Source organism: Alternaria infectoria (assembly GCF_024043175.1).
Source record: "Alternaria infectoria strain BMP 0036 chromosome Unknown scaffold_11, whole genome shotgun sequence".
Classification (NCBI taxonomy): domain Eukaryota; kingdom Fungi; phylum Ascomycota; class Dothideomycetes; order Pleosporales; family Pleosporaceae; genus Alternaria; species Alternaria infectoria.
This window is the reverse complement of record NW_026250700.1, coordinates 535,501-555,663: the sequence shown is the minus strand read 5'-3', so window position 1 is coordinate 555,663 and position 20,163 is coordinate 535,501. Positions and strand designations below refer to the sequence as shown.

General features: G+C 53.0%; 8 protein-coding genes across 8 annotated transcripts; 5 read left to right on the top strand and 3 right to left on the bottom strand.

Annotated features, from left to right (window-relative positions):
• Nucleotides 1-831: 831 nt before the first annotated feature.
• J4E92_007060 (uncharacterized protein) lies at nt 832-2,501 on the top strand (the record flags this gene model as incomplete). The annotated part of the gene is made up of 3 exons (XM_051498423.1): nt 832-1,050; nt 1,117-1,750; nt 1,801-2,501. 3 exons carry the CDS (start codon nt 832-834, stop codon nt 2,499-2,501), a joined length of 1,554 nt encoding a protein of 517 aa, XP_051351357.1.
• Nucleotides 2,502-2,623: 122 nt separating this feature from the next.
• J4E92_007059 (uncharacterized protein) lies at nt 2,624-3,958 on the bottom strand (the record flags this gene model as incomplete). Its single annotated transcript, XM_051498422.1, has 1 exon — nt 2,624-3,958. The coding sequence occupies one exon, from the start codon at nt 3,956-3,958 to the stop codon at nt 2,624-2,626; it is 1,335 nt and encodes a 444-aa protein (XP_051351356.1).
• A 2,598-nt stretch (nt 3,959-6,556) lies between these two features.
• Nucleotides 6,557-7,078, top strand: J4E92_007058 (uncharacterized protein; the record flags this gene model as incomplete). Its single annotated transcript, XM_051498421.1, has 1 exon — nt 6,557-7,078. One exon carries the CDS (start codon nt 6,557-6,559, stop codon nt 7,076-7,078), a length of 522 nt encoding a protein of 173 aa, XP_051351355.1.
• A 2,946-nt stretch (nt 7,079-10,024) lies between these two features.
• Nucleotides 10,025-10,616, top strand: J4E92_007057 (uncharacterized protein; the record flags this gene model as incomplete). The annotated part of the gene is made up of 3 exons (XM_051498420.1): nt 10,025-10,085; nt 10,153-10,328; nt 10,380-10,616. The coding sequence occupies 3 exons, from the start codon at nt 10,025-10,027 to the stop codon at nt 10,614-10,616; spliced, it is 474 nt and encodes a 157-aa protein (XP_051351354.1).
• Nucleotides 10,617-11,675: 1,059 nt separating this feature from the next.
• On the top strand, nt 11,676-12,393 carry J4E92_007056 (uncharacterized protein; the record flags this gene model as incomplete). Its single annotated transcript, XM_051498419.1, has 4 exons — nt 11,676-11,823; nt 11,885-12,129; nt 12,183-12,248; nt 12,301-12,393. The coding sequence occupies 4 exons, from the start codon at nt 11,676-11,678 to the stop codon at nt 12,391-12,393; spliced, it is 552 nt and encodes a 183-aa protein (XP_051351353.1).
• Nucleotides 12,394-12,953: 560 nt separating this feature from the next.
• On the bottom strand, nt 12,954-13,850 carry J4E92_007055 (uncharacterized protein; the record flags this gene model as incomplete). Its single annotated transcript, XM_051498418.1, has 2 exons — nt 12,954-13,630; nt 13,679-13,850. 2 exons carry the CDS (start codon nt 13,848-13,850, stop codon nt 12,954-12,956), a joined length of 849 nt encoding a protein of 282 aa, XP_051351352.1.
• Nucleotides 13,851-14,629: 779 nt separating this feature from the next.
• Nucleotides 14,630-16,049, top strand: J4E92_007054 (uncharacterized protein; the record flags this gene model as incomplete). The annotated part of the gene is made up of 2 exons (XM_051498417.1): nt 14,630-14,799; nt 14,846-16,049. 2 exons carry the CDS (start codon nt 14,630-14,632, stop codon nt 16,047-16,049), a joined length of 1,374 nt encoding a protein of 457 aa, XP_051351351.1.
• A 1,962-nt stretch (nt 16,050-18,011) lies between these two features.
• Nucleotides 18,012-19,753, bottom strand: J4E92_007053 (uncharacterized protein; the record flags this gene model as incomplete). The annotated part of the gene is made up of 3 exons (XM_051498416.1): nt 18,012-19,007; nt 19,055-19,645; nt 19,697-19,753. 3 exons carry the CDS (start codon nt 19,751-19,753, stop codon nt 18,012-18,014), a joined length of 1,644 nt encoding a protein of 547 aa, XP_051351350.1.
• Between the last annotated feature and the right edge of the window lie 410 nt (nt 19,754-20,163).

Genomic DNA, 20,163 nt, shown 5'->3' with positions numbered 1-20,163 from the left:
AGCGGTCTCAAGAATCAAAGTCTCATCATCTCCGAGCTTTGTGCGAGCGGAGCTACCAGCAGTACAAACATGTGCTGAGTACGATACCTGATCCTGTGCACAAGGAATTATTCCGCTGCTACAATTTTTGGAAGCCTATCCACTATGCGGCAGAAGTCACAAAATGACGCAGTCCGAGATCCGCATGTTCTTGCAGATAGATGCTTTAGTGCAAAGTTTGAAGCATCCGGCCGGTGAGAACCTGAGATGGATGAGCCTATCGGGTTTCAGCGCGTTGGAGGGTCGCAAATTGGCAGGGGCCGCGCAAGAGGCCGACAATACTACCTATACCACTGGCATATGATTTTGAGGCTCTTTCCGCTACAAAGGTTCGATGTGAGTGCCAAAGAGCTCCATCATCCCACTAAAAGCTTGTCGTGCCCATCATCTGTTCCCGAAGCAGTTAGCAGACTCCACAATGCGTCCGTCTCCGCACCCTGACACTAGCATCAACACCATCAATTCGCGGCTTTATTCCGCTGCATCAACATACGCTTCTGCGCGCACCATGACACAGGCGGCGGATGCCCCGCAGCAATGGGCTTACTCCATCGAAATCAAAGCTCGGATCCTTCGTGGCCAGTCAAACGGAGGCTAATCATGCTGAGCCTGACCTCGGAACGGCGTGTCCAGCTAGGGATCTCCTCCTACGAGAAAGCGCATGGCATCGGAGGTCTCTCACTGCTATAAGTGCTGCCGGCCTGTTTAGGGTTCGCTCTTGCTCTAGAGTTGCGAACTTTCCTCTTCCACTTCTCTCACGTCTTCTCATTGACCTCGAGTCTTGTCGAGAAAATGACTATCCCCATCTACATCGCCGGCCTTGCCGTAGTAGGATTCTTTCTATACAAGTTCCTCTACGGAACTGATACACCACACATCAAGGGACTACCAGAAGTCCCGGGCCTGCCGCTTTTTGGAAGCTTACACGAGCTTGGTACGAACCACGCGAGGGTAGCGCAAAGATGGGCAAAGAAATATGGTCCTGTCTTCCAGGTGAGGATGGGAAACAGGGTAAGTTTGAGTCTCGCATGGAGTCAGCACACTCTTGTAAGTGTCAATGCTAATACGAGTATCTAGAGGATTGTATTCGCGAACTCGTTCGATTCCGTCCGCCATCTCTGGATCACAAACCAGTCCGCGATGATCTCTCGACCTATGCTCCACACGTTCCACAAAGTGGTGTCTTCTTCTCAAGGTTTTACCATTGGTACTTCACCGTGGGATGAGTCCTTGAAGAACCGTCGCAAGGCCGCTGCCACGGCGCTCAACCGTCCTGCTGTACAGTCCTACATGCCACTCATCGATCTCGAGTCCACGGTCTCAATAAAAGAACTACTATACGATAGCAAGGGTGGAGAGCTCGATCTCGACCCACGGCCATACTGGCAGCGATATGCGTTGAACACGAGTCTGACGCTCAACTACGGATATAGGATAGACGGAAACAAGGACGCGCCTCTACTGAAGGAGATTGTCGAGGTTGAGCGTGGTGTAGGAAACTTCAGATCGACAAGCAACAACTGGCAAGACTATGTGCCACTCTTGAGACTCTTCCCCAGCCAAAGCAACGAGGCGAATAGCTTCCGAAAGAGGAGAGACGTGTACATGGACAAACTCCTCAACACACTGACAGACAAGATCGAGAAGGGTACAGATAAGCCATGCATCACCGGCAATATCATGAAGGATCCAGATGCAAAGCTGAACAGAGGTATGTTGAGAGCTTTCCCACTCATTCTTGTTCGCACTAACACACGACAGCCGAGATCAAGTCCATCTGCCTGACCATGGTATCGGCGGGTCTTGATACCGTGCCAGGCAACCTAATCATGGGCATTGCACAACTCGCAACCCCCGAAGGTCAGAAGATTCAACAACGCGCATACGATGAGATCATGAAAGTATACCCTAACAACGATGCCTGGGAGCGTTGTCTCCACGAGGAGAAGATCCCGTACATCACCGCCCTATACAAAGAAATCTTGCGATACTGGACCGTGATCCCCATCTGCCTACCCAGGGTCTCGATCAAGGACATCGAATGGAATGGCGTCAACATTCCAGCGGGAACAACCTTCTATATGAATGCATACGCCGCCGACTACGACGCAGAGCACTTCAAGAACCCAGAGAAGTTCGACCCAGAGCGCTACCTCGACGTTCCAGATGGTGCGGGAACACCACATTACGGATATGGCGCCGGCTCACGTATGTGCGTTGGTTCGCATCTCGCGAACCGCGAGCTGTTTACTGCTTTTGTGAGGTTGATCTCAGCTTTCAAGTTTACGCCACCTGTGGACCCGCGGGATGAGGCGATCATGGACTGCCTTGATGCGAATGATATTCCAACTAGTTTGACCCTTGAACCGAAGTACTTCAAAGTCGGGTTCAAGCCGAGGAATAGGCAGCTGCTGGATCAGTGGATCAGGGAGAGCGAAGAGCGGGTGAAGGATCTGATGTAGATTTGCATTCAGCATGGCCATTGATATGTAGCATGTACGGAGTCTATCTGAGAGTAATTTTCCAAAGGATTGTTAGTGATGAGCGAGGAGCTGCAGTGAAAAGAAACAGCCACCAACTACCCCTACACAAGCCCCCTCGCAGAATCGACCTTCATAAGCGGCAACATACCCAGCTTCGCCATATCCTGATACGTCTCAAATACACTCTCGATAGTATCAACAAACCCACTGAACCCAAACTTGCGGACCTTAGTGCCAGACAGCGTACCCAGATAGGTAAAAGAAAAGTCCGCCATAACCAACGTCTGCTTGTCCTTCTCCGGGATGTTGACCGTCAGCTGCCCGTTCGACTGCTCCATCATCTCCTCCCAGGCCTTCGGCACCGCAGGGTCCTCCGCCCATTTACACAGCGAGTGTGCGAGTTTGAGCTCAATGGGGGGACCGTAGCCAAGGGGGCAGTCCTTACCGCCAGCGAAGTACTTGCTCTCGTATTTTGACTCGTCCTCCTCAGGACCAAGCACAGTGTCGACGCCGAACCAACGGGCAAGCTCGTTCCAGAATCGGTCCCAGCTGATGAGCTCGCCGTCTTGAGCGTTGAAGCGCTGGTTTTTGGCCGAGTCCTCCAAAACCGCCCATTCACTCAGGTACCCGGTTAGACGCGCGGTGGAGTGCGTGTATCCGGATTGCCAGCTGTGGAAGTCTGAGGGGTACTGAAGAGGTTGTTTCCTGTGCGCTTGGACAGCAGCATACACGCCGTATGCGAGAAAGGTGTTCATGGCTGCGCTTTGCACGGCGCCGATGACAGCCGCGGGCATGATGATGTTCCAGTCTGTCTCTGGGTGTTGTTCGCAGAACTTGAAGAGTAGGTCTTCTTGGTGGTAGTAGAAGTTTGGGCTGAGGTGTTTGGGCTGGGGGTCAGATTCGACGATGGGGTTGCGGCCACGGCCGATGTGCATGCCGTAGTTCTTGCCTCCAGTTTGTAGCAAGAAGCGTTTGGGCTTGATGTTGGCGATTGGGAGGGCGCCGAGGAAGTTCTTGAAGGGGGGCACGTTGGCTTCGATTAGAGCTTCGGCGGAACTGGGGTCCATGTCGCTTTTTCCGTTGCCGGGAGGGAGGTAGGCGTAGTAGAAGACGTAGTCGGCTTCTGCACCGGCTTCTTTGAGTGATTTGGCGATTTCATCACTGGAAGAGCTCAGGTCGATGGAGATGTGCTGTAGGCGGGCGCGCTGCTCGTCTGTGAGGAAGGAGAGGAGTTCTTTGGAGATGGGCGAGCGGGATAGAGCGTAGATCTTGGACCAGCGGTCGGGCGTATCGAGGAGAGAGCGAATAGTGTTGAAGCCTGAGATTCCAGTTGCTCCGCATACTATGGCCTTGAGATCCCTTGCGCTCGAGTCAAAGGTGGGAAGGTTATGATAGATGCCAGACTGGCGAAGAGGTTGTTGCGAAGAGCTAGGCATGATTGCTGCAGATTGATGGAATGACTAGAAGCTCAGAAGATGAGGTTGAAGCTGTTCGTGTCTGTGTCTGCTTTTTCCAAGCCGGGAGCCTCTTCCTCTTTATGCAAAACGCGACCCCATTCTTCCTACGTAAAGCCAAGTCCATCATTCCCATCTCGCAAAAACGCACCTCAAGGACACCGACACTTGACTCAACATGTTACGCTATGTTGTGATGTTGTCATACATACACGAGGCTCTCTCGGCATTGAACCCACGGGAATGAACCCACAACGCCCGTTAGGTCATAACGCGCAGCAAAATCCCCATTGTTTTTCTTTCGGTATACTCTCCGCCACGCCGTCGAGGGAACTAGTCAGATGTACCGGGATTTGGAGATCTGAGACCAATCTGGAAGTATCCTTTTCCGTCCGCTGCACACGTCAACATCCAGGTACATGCACCTAATACAAGGGGAAACTGAACACCCTGGAGCCTACGTTGACACCAGATTTTCCAAATTGCTTGCCTTATCCTGGTGTAGTCTGCAAATCTGTCAAGTTTCTTCCTTGCACGACGCGTATGTGCTCTTTTGTTCAGTGATCTAGTTTAGGCTCCCAACCACCTGCGAACCATTTCAGGTTCTCTGATGTCATCTCAAATGCCCAGGTGGGCTAAGGCCTGCCCAGGGAAGGTAGCGTTGAGAGTCGCCAACACCACCTATACTTTGTACACGCTTAGATACACGTAAGCTCGCCAAGATGATATGGGCGTTGTTGTCGAAGGTGGAGATCTACTTGCATCGAAAAAGATGTCGTAGACCCTGTCAGATCCATCGGAAAGTGAATCTGCCTGCGCTAAGTGGGTCCCGGAGCGGGAGTCGGCCGGCGCGAAGCCGCCGACATGCAAAGCATACACCTCCCTGGTTTTCTTATTTTCTCATCACACCCCGGATGTTTAATTCTGGTCTTCCGTCACGCTCACGGAGGACTGTAAGTCGTGGCGGCTGTCTCGGTTGGCTCAGTGGGCGGTGACGTTGTCGGTCTTGACACTTCCCGATTTGGCATTGCCAATACTTTCCTGCGTCATCTTCCTATTGCCCAACCTTCTCTGAAGACTACGAGACATTCGTTCCGACTGTCATTATGCGGTCTTCGAGATGACCTAGGTACGAACACTGTTTATTGGACATTTGGGGGGTCGGCTCCCTGGAAGTTAGTTATGAACGAGTTGTATCTACATCCTAAAGTTGTTTGAAGAACACACTGTCTTCAGGCCTGAATCTCTAGGCGATGGTTTAATGAGTGACTTCAAGGTAGATTTTGCTATTGTGGGCACAACTTGTAGCAACAGAACTTCTTTGCCCAGCAGAAGCTGATACTGAGCTCATCAATCACCCTAGCGTGGATCAAGATTATAGTCACTTATCACGTCCCAGCTTGTACAATGCTTTTCAAGGGCAGACTTATCAATCTCTCCACGCGCAATCTTCTCTTCGAGTTCCTTCTGTTGTTCCTTCCGTTCTAACTGGTTCTGCTCAATCGCAGCCATGCGCTCATTAAGCGTTCCCGGAAACGGCAACACCCCCGGAGGCGGATTTAACCATTGTCTACACAACATCGACGATCAGCAAAACTGAACGAGATGCATACTGCATGGAGATACGGCTTACTCTTTGGGAACATTTCGCCCGTCTACTCCGCGGAAGCGATCCTCGACTGCCTGGCTCCATGGCTTCCGGTCAAGCCACCGCTTGATCATCCTAGGAGATAACGGCTGGGCATCGTATACGCCTTGGCGAGTTACTTCATCGTCTGGTGTTGGTAACCAGACCATGTATCTGACAAGGCCGTCATTGCAGAGACCTCGGGTGTGATTTCCGTGCGGTGGTCTCTTCAACAATTTGAGTACCTCGCGGAGCTCATCGGTTGCACTTGGCTGACCGTCCATGTCAGCTGGGACAGCACCGTGTGAAGTGACATCGTCGTGCTCTGCAGCTTGTGGCTCTGCTTGATTTGAAGAGGCAGGATCGTCTTCGTGTTTCCCCGCTACTTCTTGATCTGGTCGCACCTCCGGACGGGGTGTTGACATGATGCGCGATCTGCTGTTCAGTCCTAAAACGAGGTAATTTAGGCTGAGAGACAATACAGCCTGTGTAAGCGATCAAGCATGTCAAGGGAGTGAAGAAGGAGTGCTTACCGTGAATACTTGGTGATTGGGAGTTCGTTGCTGCGTAGAGCTGCCTGGGCGTGGCACAGTCGATGGGAAGAGGGGAAAAGCAAGAAGCGAGACGCAGTGTACGTGACTTTATATTAACGCTCCGTTTTCGCTTACTCAGACCGTTCGGATTGCCAACAATGACGATGATGCCGACGTATGTAGCATGGGTGTGCTGATTCGCAAGCACCTCGACGAGTCAAGCTTAAGATTATAAAGCATGGACTTTCGTCAATGTTGAACTACACAATCTGTCGAGCCAGAGTTCTACATCGTATCCATTGACAGCACTCTAGCGTCTGCTGCTACCATGAAGCTCTCAACTGCCCTATCTGCAACGGCGACATTTCTACTCATGGGAAGAATCCGAAGTCTCCCTGCTGAACATGACGACGAAACGGTATGTCTGCACTAAACATACAACGCAAATCACTGGTACTAAATATGTATGCCCAGTCCCTCCGAGATGCCCTCATGATGCTTAAGAGTGATAATGGCGTCCGTGTGCTAGGATATGACGGAGTTCTGCGCCGACTCAACCCCGCTCGTACCGAAGTAGTTGACTACATTCAACTCTCCGCCCATCACGTCGAAGAGTTCGTCGCCTGGAAGTACCCTGACCAGCGCGATAAATGGGCCGGCGTCGACGGACTTGCAGTGGCCGATGAAGCTCAACTGTGGATTGTTCCTGAGTTCATTGTCCCTCTCGACCCGAGCACGATGGTCTCGAAGCCAAAGGACAAGACGGGGTTGAGGCCGCAGGCTACAGATTGTCGGGGCCTTACATGTACCAACCCAGAGTATTGTAGGTCTTTCGAACCGCCGTGCGCAGAATGTGAGCCGTATCAGGAGTGCGTCGGTGGGCCGACAGGCTGTCTGGTGCGTTATATATGTGAAGATACTCTGCCACCTGCCGATCTCTAGAAGGAATTGGAAGCTTTGCTGAAGGAGTGATCATTGACATGTAGCCATCTTATAGTACACACATGGAGCAGTTTTTGGGGGTCTCGGAGTTTGAGATATGTAGCGTGTGTTGGCATTCGCGTATCCTACCATCCCTTCGAGCTGAAGTGGCTCCTGGTCTTCATCAAACTATCGTGATTGTTTCTATAGAGGAATCGCGGGTCCACCATGATGCGTCAAACCATGGCGACCTACTATCGAACCAGCCAATGCGACGGAATGATCCATGATTTTTCTGAGAAGTCTGGCGAAGGACCAAGCCGCAAGGATATGATGAGTATCGAGCCATCTCCAGTAACCATATGCGCTGATCGACTTGAGCATCACCTGAAATGCTGTCGGGCAGCGAGACTGCACTGGAGACTGGCAAAACTTCGTTCCCGTCTAGGATCATTCTGGGTAGTTTTGACCCTGTAAATCTGGTACGGCGCAGATCGAAGTACTGGAGAACTTCGTCTATTTCCAGCGAACGTAACGGCCCTCGTATTACCAAACGACCATCGATGACAGCCCCAAATGGCTTGCTCGAGTTTGCCAAGAGGACCTCACACTGTACGACTTCTGCTACTGGGTCCAGGTGATTCGGTGACCCACAAAACTCGATAGCTCCGTCAACAGAAGCCCACGACCATGATGGCGCACGATATATCTCGGGTCGTCTAGCAGGTTGGGGACCTTTGGCAACGTCGAACATCAAGTCGTGGGACCACATCAACTCGGACATTAGAGACGCTTTCCACAACCCAGCTAGACATTCGTCTCCCGTCATGAGATGGAGTTGCTGGGCAATGCCGGAGATTGCCAGAAGCTTGTCGCCTTCTTCAGTCATTTCCCTCCGAGTAAAGTCTTTCACGACGTCTCTCCATACTTCATGCGCGGACATACTGTGCGGTGACTTCGAAACTAATGCAGCTGTCAATGGTGATAACATGGATGGTACTGTTCTGATTTTGCCCATCTCCAAGTATCCCTGTGAATCAGGGTTTCCTCCATCGGTGCATCTGACGGTTTGGCACTCCCACACTAGCTGTTGTGAGGAGAAACATAGTACGCGTGGAGAAAGTAAGAACTCCTGCAGGGCCCATGCTCTTCCGTCGAGTGGTTCCTCGCGTGGTTTCCTGGAAAATTGACGGTGCAAGGACACCTTCCCAAGCCTACCGTCGAGACAGCTCCAGGGAAGATCTCCGACAAAAGTTTCATAATTCGGTCTGCGTCTTTTCGATAGAAAGCCGTCTACACATCTTGATGCGTTCGTAGCTGCAATGGTGATCAATGCATTTTGATAAATGCTCGCCATCCTCGCAATTTCTTGACGCTTATCATCTTCGCTGTCCTGCACGATACAGAGCGAGTCAATCCACAAATACTTGACCCCCAATTTCCGCGTGTAAGACACTGCATCCTGTATAGTTCGTGGAAGAGCTGAGACTTGGATGCCGACTCTGTGGCTTTCTATGTTTTCGGCCAACGTCCGTACCGGTTGTGGACCACCCCAACAATAGCTTAGAGCACAGTAATGGCACCGTTCACCGTTAGAAACATGCAGTCGAATAGCTTTTTCGCTGACATCTAAAACTCTTGTTGGTAATAGAGGAACAGCGGGTTCAGGACAGTGCTTGTGAAGCTGCTTGCACTCTTCAATCCATGATTTCGCTTGCTTGGTGCTAGAGCTGACATCGTGATTGACTGGAGAACATTTAATCTCTGCTGCTGCAGGATCATCTGAACACCACGAACAATATCAGTTGATGCGAGGTCATGGTTGCGGGCGGGATACGAACCACGGTGCGCCAGAACCGACCACGTAACAAACCCCAGATGTTCTTCCGATCGATCTGAGACTTCGAAGAAATGTGAATCTTTCCCCTCTACCTTCATGAAAATCCTTAGATTATCGACAAGACCTTTGAAGCTCTCTACTCCCCCGAACTTGAAAAACTGTATGTTGATGGCGATTCTTGCATCTAGGTCGAAACGACTGGTGTCCTCTTTGGCGTGGATGAATAGATAATCACACATTTCACATTGGGCTGATGCTGCAAGTAAGTCTCGCGCCTGACAAAATGAAGTGAGACCCTCTTGACTTTTGGCCATCTCAAGATTCTCTCTGCTTGATGCGAATCCGCAAACTCCCCAACAGACAGCACAAACTTCTCGAGAAGCATCTTTCGCGGCGTCCATATTGATCGGCTAAACAAGGCTTGGTATCGTTGAGTCGGTCTTCTCGGACAATCGTAACGTATCGTGTGTTTGCGCAATGTATTGAACACGGATGTAATCGCTGGATGAAGGTATAGCGTGGAGGGGAAAATGTACGGAGGGGACGATGCGTATGGTGACAGCCCTGGAGGTGGGGCATACATCCCGCCCCGCAGTGACAGTCAGCGAGCTGTAGAGGTAGCCTGCCGAATACCAAGAATCAATTCGCTTGCCTCCTCCATAGCTCTTGAGACCCTTGCAGGGTCTTTTTCGTACACCCTGTGGTACTGTAGACACCTGAGGTTGAGTGCGCAATGTCTCCACGAGCTGACCTGGCCACCTCATTCATGGAGAAAGCTGAAGACCTGGAGCGTAGACCTGAGGTTATCTGATGTGCATATTTCTATGTTAATGTAGGCTGCAGGCCTTTTCAATCTTTTCCTTGTATGAGGTGTAGCGCTGTTGTCCGTGACTGCGCGACTTCCACATTCACGTAGCGGTGTCACCGCGGGCCGTAGAACATGTCCTCGCGAGGAAAGAGCACCCGTGCTAGCGACCCTCATGCACACGTGGTACTCACTTCTTAAGGCAGTCACCGCGGAATACAGCCCCACAGGACGAATAAAGCTCCTCGCTCACAACAGAGCTTCCTTCTTCCTCTACCAACACACGACACCTTAACAACAGCCAGACACTCGCAAGAACAACATGCCTTCCTTCCTCGACGGCTACAACGCCTCGGTCCTGGCGATTCCAGCCTACCTCATCCGTATGTCATACTGTCCGGTGAGAGATTAAATTCGATCGGTAGTCTAACCTAGCTTCTCGATGGTCAGTCTCGTTCCTTCCTCACGCTCTCGCTGTGAGTGTCGCTACCCGTGGTAATCTCCTCGAGTGGGACAACCGAAGCCCGCGCTCCAACGACATGAAGGCCGAGCTCAAGAAGCGCCTGCCTGCTGAGACCTACGCCAAGTACGAACGTATGGAGGCCTGCCATGCCAACGGGATGGAGGTGAGAGTTGATCGAGTCTTGTTGAAACGTCCGTCAAGCTAACAGCAACAGAACCTTCCTCTCTTCATGGGCGCCGTCATCCTCGGTAACATGGCTGGCCTGTCGCAGGGCGAGCTCGCTTCGTTCAGCGCTTCGTTCCTAGCTGTCAGGGTCGCCTACACTGCCGCCTACATCACCACTTCAACTCAGGCGCCTACACTTGTTCGCAGTGGCCTTTGGATTGCAAGCGTCTCGCTGTGCTTCCGTACTATCATCCGGGCTGCTGGAGCCATGGCCACCGAGGTCTAGGTTCGCGGATGGAGTCAGGGTAGTCGAGATACTCGAGCGACAAGCTAGATGAACCACCGGAGCAGAAGACAGATGCGGGTGACGAGGATACGGCGAGATTAGCTGATACGACATCGATGTCAATGCTGCCTTGCAATAACCATGTGTCCACTCGATGATGTGATGTTGTTCTCTTGGAATATTGATGCCTAAATCAGGAGAATGTGCCTCGACTTACTGATGTGGCTGAACCATACCGTCCCGTTGCTAGACTTCAAGGTGTTCTGGGTGGTCCGCGTCCCTCGGTCGCCCTGGAAGACAATCGCATGCGCGCTGATCAATGCGACCCAGAATATCTCACGAACTACACGTCGCGTTGGTCAGACGTCAGTATACAGCGGTTGCCCAGTCAGTAGTGCGGATAGCTGTGGGTCCTGGAGCTCACGCAATCCCGGGGCAGCTGATCGCCCAACCGAACATAAATGGGTGCCTTGGGTTCCACATCCGGCCTTCAGGAGAGCCAAAACGTGTCAAGTTCTTAGTAGCGATCATAAGAAGCGTTCCAAGTAAAGGAATAGCTGGAAGCAAGAAGCCTCTCACCGCAACTCCTTCAACAAAACGACGATAAGCGATCGCCGCTCTTGTCACGTGTCGGTGGCACTTGCCAGCTTACGAACAGTGCCCAGACTTCGCCGCGCTTTCCACCACATCTCTTCAACGCAGCCCTTCCTGTGCATCGTTTAGAGTACATCACATCCACCCGCCCCATCCCCGAATACCACCGACTCTCTTGAACCCGTCCGTAAGTCAATCGCTGCTGCATTGTTTTTTCTGCGTTTGCTTTGCCCAACCCGTAGCCGGCGCCTGGCCAGCTCCCTCGTGGCCTCGAGTCGACTCCGCAACGGGCGCTCAACATGGCTGCGCCGGCCATGCGACTCCCGTCACCGTGCTCAATACCAGCCGATAAGGCCACGATACTCTCCTCAACCCTCTTCTGACAACTAGTGTCGCAGGTTCGAGAGTCTATACACCGCCTCCCAACTCACCCGCCCTACACTACCACACACACCCACCGCAATCATGGGTCTCACATTTTCGAAGCTGTTCGATAAGCTATGGGGAAAGAAGGAGATGCGCATTCTCATGGTCGGTCTTGACGCTGCCGGAAAGACCACCATTCTCTACAAGCTCAAGCTCGGTGAAATCGTCACCACTATCCCCACCATCGGTACGTCGCAACGTGCAGCATGAACTCAATCAGGACAATGCGCTGATTCTTCGACCTACAGGTTTCAACGTCGAGACCGTCGAGTACAAGAACATTCAGTTCACCGTGTGGGATGTCGGCGGTCAGGACAAGATCCGTCCTCTGTGGAGGCATTACTTCCAGAACACCCAGGGTATCATCTTCGTCGTTGACAGCAACGATCGCGACCGTGTTGTTGAGGCGCGTGAGGAACTCCAGCGCATGTTGAACGAGGACGAGCTGCGGGACGCTCTCCTCCTTGTCTTTGCCAACAAGCAGGATTTGCCTGTAGGTTTCAAGAGCCGTGAACACGAATGTCCAAACGACTAACAATGCGTCAGAACGCCATGAACGCCGCTGAGATCACCGACAAGCTTGGTCTTCACAGCCTCCGACAACGTGCCTGGGTATGTTCCGGGTCCCCCCTGCTTCAAAAGCGTGTCAGCTAACCCCCTGCAGTACATCCAGTCGACTTGCGCTACCTCCGGTGACGGTCTCTACGAGGGTCTCGAGTGGTTGAGCAACTCTCTCCGCAAGGCCGGTCACAACTAAGTTCGGCGAGCGCGAACCGTCACATAGCGAGTCACGAAAATGCCAACCGTCTGCTAGCACAGACCTCTTATAACGAACGCACGCCCCATCGTTGTGGCAGAGCCCAGCCATGACGCATCTCTACAAAACCACGGACCCATGAAATGTATTTGCATCGGTGTCAAATGTCAGATCGGATGGTGGAGCGGAGACACATGGTTTCTCTTCTCTTTTCGCCATTGGAGTTTGTGTGAAGTACTATGACATTTCGTTTCTGGGATTGTTGGGAAATCAGTTCTCTGGTTACTTTACGTGGTACTATCAAATTTGAGTCTCTTCTTACTAGCTGCTGTTTTGACTGCATGTGTTTGGTGACCCGAGAAGCTGTTCAGAACTGTTGATTGCTCTATTCACATGTAGGGCTACATTGCGCAAATCGTAATACATGCCAGAACGCCAATCATCCCCTCCCAGACCCCTCACGCTACCCATGCAAGGCGATAAATGTTGATAGCTTGCTGATGTGGTGTTCCATGTCAAATGGCGCCCATTTCGTTACTTAAGTGGAATACTCTTGTCGCTCAAGACGCGGGTGCAGCCTGCTGCCCACCTGCCTCCTTGGCTGCCGTGATTGGCGGAAGCAGACCCTTCTCAGCCCAGAGGTCGACCAGCGGCTGCATGGGCTCGATTTCCTTATCGCCGATCAAGTTGAACAGCTTGCCGACGTTGATGAAATGGATGAAGCACGTGTTGAGCTCCTTGTACGCACTCACGTTCCAGAACGGGTCCAGCCAATGGCCATGGTAGATGTGTGCATAGCATCGCATCATCTGGCGGTAGATACTCTTGATGTCGCCCTCGAAAGTCTCAGGGAAGCCAGATGACTTGCCGAGCCACTCGCGCCCGGCGAGTTGGGACATTGAAGCATTGGAACTGGTTGGGCCGAGAGGCTGTGGCGTTGAGGTTGGTGTCATGGAACCAGAAGCGTAGGTCGAGGCTCCGATAGAGATGGCTGTGGTGTCTGTGGGGAAGATGTTGGGGTCATTGATCTTGCCCACGATCCACTTTTGTACGAGGTTGATGTACTGGATTGCGGGGATCTTAATGGGCTTCTTGTTGTTGTCCAGCCAGGTGTATGTGTGGCCACTGGCAGACATGGTAGGGCAGGTATCTGGGTTGCAGACAGGCTTGCCTGTCCGGTCGTCTGTTACCTTGATGATTTCAATCATTTGCTCGAGTAGCCTGTACTGCTCGACAACTGGTCACATGCTTAGCGATATCGGGGCATTGAAAAGTATAAACGTACCTTGATGTGCAAGCCATTCGCCCTCTTCGACTAGCTTCGGCTTCGCAGCCAAAGTCATAAAGTTACCCTTGACGATCAAGTTGGAGTACTCTTCGCGGAAGAAGAAAGGCGGTCTGCGGGAGCCAGACGGCACGGACCCGTCCGACGGAGCACCTTGGCTTTCAAACGACATGGCAGAGGAAAGAGCTGGAGAATGGGGCATAGGCGGTTGGCCTGGAGGTTGTTGGTTTGTTGGTGAAGCCGAGTATGGAGTGGTTGGCGACGCGGAGCCACCTTTGCCCTGCTGCTGTTGGCCCTTGTTGGATCGACCAGCCAATCCTTGGCGACTATCGGTGAAGTTGTTAGAATGAGGAAAAGACAACTTCAGGCTCCGACGGACGCAAGTTATAACACGATAAGACGGCAGGGAGATGCCGAAAAGTGGTGCATATCAGAAAGTGAAATCGTGAGACGACATGCAGCAAATGCCTGAATGTTTCAGGCCGTGGACTGGGGGTGGGAGGCGCGAGCATTTGAGGAAGGGGAGCATGTGCCAAGCAACTTACACGTTTGCGAAAAAAGAGGCCATGATTTGCGGATTCGTGGAATTTAGTGTGGGGGGTACGGGGCGGATACGTCCAATGCACCTAGAGAGGCCGGCTTATGAAGGTATGCAAGAGGATTGAGGGGGAGGATGTTGGTGATACGTCTCGAGCGGGCACGCTTTTTGGGCCCACTCTCCTAAGGGCTGCATCGAGAAGGGGCGGCACGCTAGGACGGATTGGGATAGCGCGATTCTCATGGGTTACTGGTCGCAACTTTGTTCATCGCGGCCATCAATCGGTGCGAGTACCTTTACCGCATCTATCACGTCAATTTACTCGCAACTCTAGGTCTACGGTCGCGTCGTTCTATCTCAAACACCCTGGATACGATACCAACAGGAAGCCACCAAAGCCACCAACCGCGACCATGTCCGACGCGGGCCAGCTCTCCGACGAAGAAGTCAACGGCCAGGCAACTCCTGCTGGGAATGTCGACGATGGCACGCCGCTAAACACTGTGGAGGACAACGGTCTCGACGATGATGAAGATGACCTGTTTGGCGACGGAGACGGAGATGCAGGTGAAGATGCGCCAGCGTAGGTCGCGAAGAATCCAGTGCCAGGATCAGACTGACGTGTTTAGTGAGCACCGAAAGCTTGATGATGCAGAGCTCGACTCAGGCGATGATGAGGGACGGGCAGATCGCGTCAGGGCACCAGAAGCTGTGGAAGAGGTCGAGCAACAGACATTTGCCTACATGGACGCCGACCTGGCGCGACATCCCGTTCCCGAGCCCACCGACAACGAGCTGTACCTTCTGAAAGTCCCGCGCTTCTTGTCTTTCGAAGACAAGGCATTCGATCACAAGACCTTCCAGCCGCCGGCTACAGACCACCACTCTAAGCTCGCCGCGTCTGAGCACTTTTCCGCCTACAACACCGCCATGACCACGGTCAGATGGCGACGCTCACCCTCGAACAACGCCGTCCTACAGTCCAATGCTCGGATTCTCAGGTGGTCAGACGGCTCCCTAACCCTTCAGCTTGCGACCGACCCTACAACCCAGTACGACATCGATGCGAACACACTAGCCCCACCGCAAGTGAACCCCAAGATTCCCACCCCAACGGCTGTCAGAGACGAGAAGAATGGCAAGACAAGCGCGAAGAAGGAGAGCTACACATACCTGGTTGCGCCGTACGAGGAAGCGAACGTTATGCGCGTCACGAACAAGCTCACGGCCTCCCTCAACGTCGTACCCACATCGAACACAAAAGACGCCGCGCTGGAAAAGCTGCAAAACGACCTTGCCAAGGTCGCAGCAAAGGGCCGAGACGATGCCGACCAAGCCATATCCTTCATCAACGTGGACGAAGACCCCGAGCTCCGCCGACAACGCGAAGAGGCCACGTTCAAGGAGAAGCAGAGGCAATTGCGCGCCCGCGAGAAACACGAAGCGCGCCAGGCAGAGCGTGCAAACCGCACCATGGGCCGCACCGGCGGTCGCGCATCAGGAGGTCTTGACATTGACGGACTGGAAGATCGCCCGGCTCGGAAGAAGAACGCGCAGAAGGGTGGCTTACGGCGTGACTGGAGTGACGACGAGGACTACGGTGGCCCAAGGAGGAATCGCGAAGACGACTACGATGAAGAGGATGACTTCATCGCCGCTAGTGACGAGGAACCAGAGATCGTGGACGACGACGATGATCCAGACGAGGGTATTGCGGCGAGTCCCAAGCGCGCACGGGGTGGTGTTGCTGCCGACGATGACGACGACGATGAGGTGGTTGTTAGCCGGACGAAGCGGAGACGTGTGGTTGACGATGATGAGGACGAAGAGTAGACTTCTGGAGATACGTTGCCTCTGAAGACAGTGCTATTGCGGCACTCGTCCTCTAGAGTCTCGGATTGGATTCAACAACAAACGCAAGGGAAATAGGATGTGGTGGATTGCCTTCACGGTATGGTCGCGAGATGTACAAGAAGAACTATTGGAGATTGATTCATTTCCATCTACGATCATCAGCATAGCCAGGAGTTTGGGCCTTCATGCATCACTTGTATTATTTACATTATTGACAAAATACAAGGAATGGTTTCATTCGGTATTCAGCTCTTGTTACAAGCTACACTGATGGCGTGCAATGTAGAGGATCCTTTCATAGTTCTACTTTTGCTGGCCTTACACAAGGTATCCCTACTCTGGTATACTAAGATAATGCAAGGCTGTAAGATTTGTCCGCGACCACACTCTTCCTGGAATATCCGGTTATATCAGATAGTCGCTTGCCTAATACACACTAGTGTGCTGCATACTCGATTCGTGTGCATGTATACTCATACCTACGTCTTCAAGTTGAGTCACCTCACCTTGGGGATAAGTGTAGCATCAAGTCAGCAGTTTTTGTAACCCAACGCAAAACACGCGTTCTTACACCCGGTCAACATGTCCACACAACAACCTCTCCGCCTGGGATGGATAGGCCTTGGATCAATGGGCCTAGCCATGGCGACCAATATCCAGAAACATCTTGCACAGAACAATCTACCACCACTGAAGTACTGGAACCGAACTCTCTCACGAGGTGACAGCCTAAAAGACATCGGAGGCACTCCCTGTTCATCAATCGCAGAATTGGTTCACACCTGCGATGTAATATTCATCTCCGTGAGTCCTCACCATACCCAACATACCTAGGTACCTAGGTAAACCCATCATTTCACTAACATCTCACAGGTAAGCGACGACACAGCCCTTCAAACCATCACATCCACCATCCTCTCCAGCGGCCCCCTTACAGCCAAAACCATAATCGACACAACAACCGTCCACCCCACCACCACCTCAAGCATAACAGCCCAGTTCACCTCAACAGGCGCATACTACATAGCCGCCCCAGTCTTCGGCGCCACACCCCTCGCCCAAGCCGGTCGTTTGCTGATGGCCATCGCCGGCCCCGCATCTGCCATCACCCCCATCCTGCCCTTCCTGGAAAACGTGATCGCACGTGCGGTGATTAGAGTGGGTGAAGAACCATCTCAGGCGCTTCTGCTGAAAACAACAAGCAATTTTATAACCGCGGGTCTCATGCTTCTCCTCAGTGAAGCTCACGTGTTGGCTTCTAAAACGGGGTTGCCTGCTTCTGTCCTCGAAACCCTGATTGGAGAGAACTTCGGTAGCTACACACATGGCGTTTCAAAACGGTTGACGAGTGGGAGTTACTTTCCTGCTGAAGGGCAGGCGCCTTCTTCGGGGTTGGAGCTGGGGATCAAGGATGTGGGTCATGGGGTTAGTCTTGCGAGGGAGGAGGGGATGAGATTGGGGATTGGAGAGATGTATCTTGAGGCTGCGGAGGAGGCTAGGGTTTATGGGGAGGAGAGGGGGAGGAGGTGTGATAGTAGTGCTGTTTTTGGGGTGGTGAGAAGGAGGGCTGGGTTGGGGTTTGAGACTGAAGTGGTTAGGGAAAGGGATGGTGATGGAGGGGAGGAGATGAAGCGATGTTGAAGTGTTCTGTCTGGATTACGCAACAATAACTCTCATTGCAAGACAAGGTTTGCTAGTGTGGAGAAACTCAGCGTCAGAAGGCTGGCAAGGCATACGCAAGGTCGTCATTGCAGAAGTAGAGGCAGAACGACAAGCTGCGGAAAAGAGGGAGAGGGCTTACTGCAAACATAGAGGCCCACGGTTGAGAGAAGTCCAGAGCAATGAACAATATAATTGAGATCTATTTTCAGGAGAGCTACCATTTCTGGTCTATGCAAAGATGCGTAAACAAAGCTTGTCTATACCCAGCCCATCTACCATCTACTGCGCACCTCCTTCCGCAGCTTGTCGTTCTGCCTCTACTTCTGCAATGACGACCTTGCGTACGCCTTGCCAGCCTTCTGATCTCTTGACATGACTGACTCGTCGCGGCTTGTCCTCGAGGCCCTTGAACTCAACTGGCAGTACCTTCTCTTGGAAGTACTCCTTCTGCTCTGGCAGCGCGAGCTCGACAGCATTCGCGAACTTGGCTGGATGCGCTGTTGCGAGCGCAATGTGATGTGTGGATGGAGGCTTGGACACCTCAGCTGAGCGGAGTGCTGCTGCGATACCGATGGCGGAATGTGGGTCGAGGACGTAGCTCTTCGATGACTCTGCGTTGAAGACGTATTTGATCATCTCGAGGGTCTCCTCGTCGCTGACGCGATATGAGGCGAAGTCAGACTGTGCTGCTTCGAGGATCTGCTTGTCGACAGCGAAACCACCGTTCGTCTTCAGGTCGTTGAGCCAATTCCGTACGTGGTCGCCGGCCTGGCTCCTTCGTTGCGATACGGCGTCTGAGTTTGAGCTGTACACGTCGTATGACAAGAACCAGAGCAACCGCTCGAAGTTGGACGAGACGAGGATGTCCATGGCTGGGCTCAGCGTCTCTTTGACTCCGCTCTCGTGCGCCTTGGCGCCATCCTCGGGGATACCACCCTCAGCCTGCTTTCCATGCACGGGGTTCTTCTCGTACTTTCCAGTCTCCCAGAAGCGGTGTAGAATGTCGTTCGCGTTTGTGGCGATGACCAGCTTCTCGGCTGGCAGCCCCATGCGCTTCGCGAAAAAGCCGGCGAGGATGTCGCCAAAGTTGCCCGTGGGCACGACGAAGCGGACGGTGGAGGCGGGGAGGAATGACTCCTGCTTGATGAGGTCGAAGTACGAGTAGAAGAAGTAGGTGATCTGCGCGAGGATACGGGCCCAGTTGATCGAGTTGACGGCGGCAAGGTGGTGCGTCTTGTTGATCTCGGGGTCTGCGAAGAGGGCTTTTACGAAGTCCTGGGCGTGTTAGTTGTGTCTGGGGTCACGACGGAGGATGCGCCTACCTGGCAATCGTCGAATGTGCCGTCTACAGCCAAGTTGTGCACGTTGGCGTCCATGACGGTCGTCATCTGTGCTTCCTGGATCGGGCTGACCTTTCCATGCGGGTGCATGATAAAGACCGACACATCCTTCTTTCCGCGCAGACCGTAGATGGCTGCTGAGCCAGTATCACCACTTGTCGCGCCAATGACGGTCAGATGCTCCCTGTCGCGTCCGGTCTTGCCCTGGTTCTTGCGCACGAGGAAGTACTCGAAGAGGTTGCCGAGGAATTGCAGCGCGACATCCTTGAAGGCGAACGTAGGGCCGTGGAACAGTTCCAGCAGATGTATGTTCTTCTCCTTGTCGAGCGTGACGGTGGGCACGACGTCTTGTGCGCGGAATGTGGAGTAGCTGCGGTGGATGATGTCCTTCAGGTCGGCGGCCGGGATCTCGGACGGGGAGATGTAGAGGGAGAAGATCTCGAAAGCGAGGTCTGCGAAGGAGAGGTTCTTCCACTTGGACGCCCAGTCGTCGGGCAGCGTGGGGATTTCTTCGGGGATGAAGAGGCCGCCGTCGGAAGCGAGACCCTTGAGGACGACTTCCTCGAAGGAGAACTATGCCCTGTTAGCAACCGTCTGAGCGCATCGTCGCCGGGTCGCTCTCACGTCATAGGATCCTCCCCGGGTACTCAGGTACCGCTGCGATGCTGTGTGTGAGGACATTATGTGTAATACCAATCGACGATCTAGCGCAATGCAAAGTAAAAAAGTGTAATTGGTGACGGCTGTCGTGTATGTCCCAAAGACGATGTGAAGTAATAGTCCCCGTGGGGAAAAATGTTGTGATGACTCCGGGATCGCAGTTGAGTCAAGGGACCGCGTCTCGCCCTGTCAAATTCCGGATCGCCTGCACGCGTAGACTAGGCCGCTGCATGATTAGCATTGGCGTCGCCGTAGCCTGATTGACGGTTGTCTACGAACGGAAAAACACCGCGAAGGCCTTTGTGTTTCATTGAATGCAATTACGTTCGTCCTGCTGCCCCGCCACACGCACGAGTCCAACCCCGCCATGCGCTGTGCCTGCATCAATGGCGATGTCGGCGCCAACGAATGACACCATCGGCGAAGGCTCA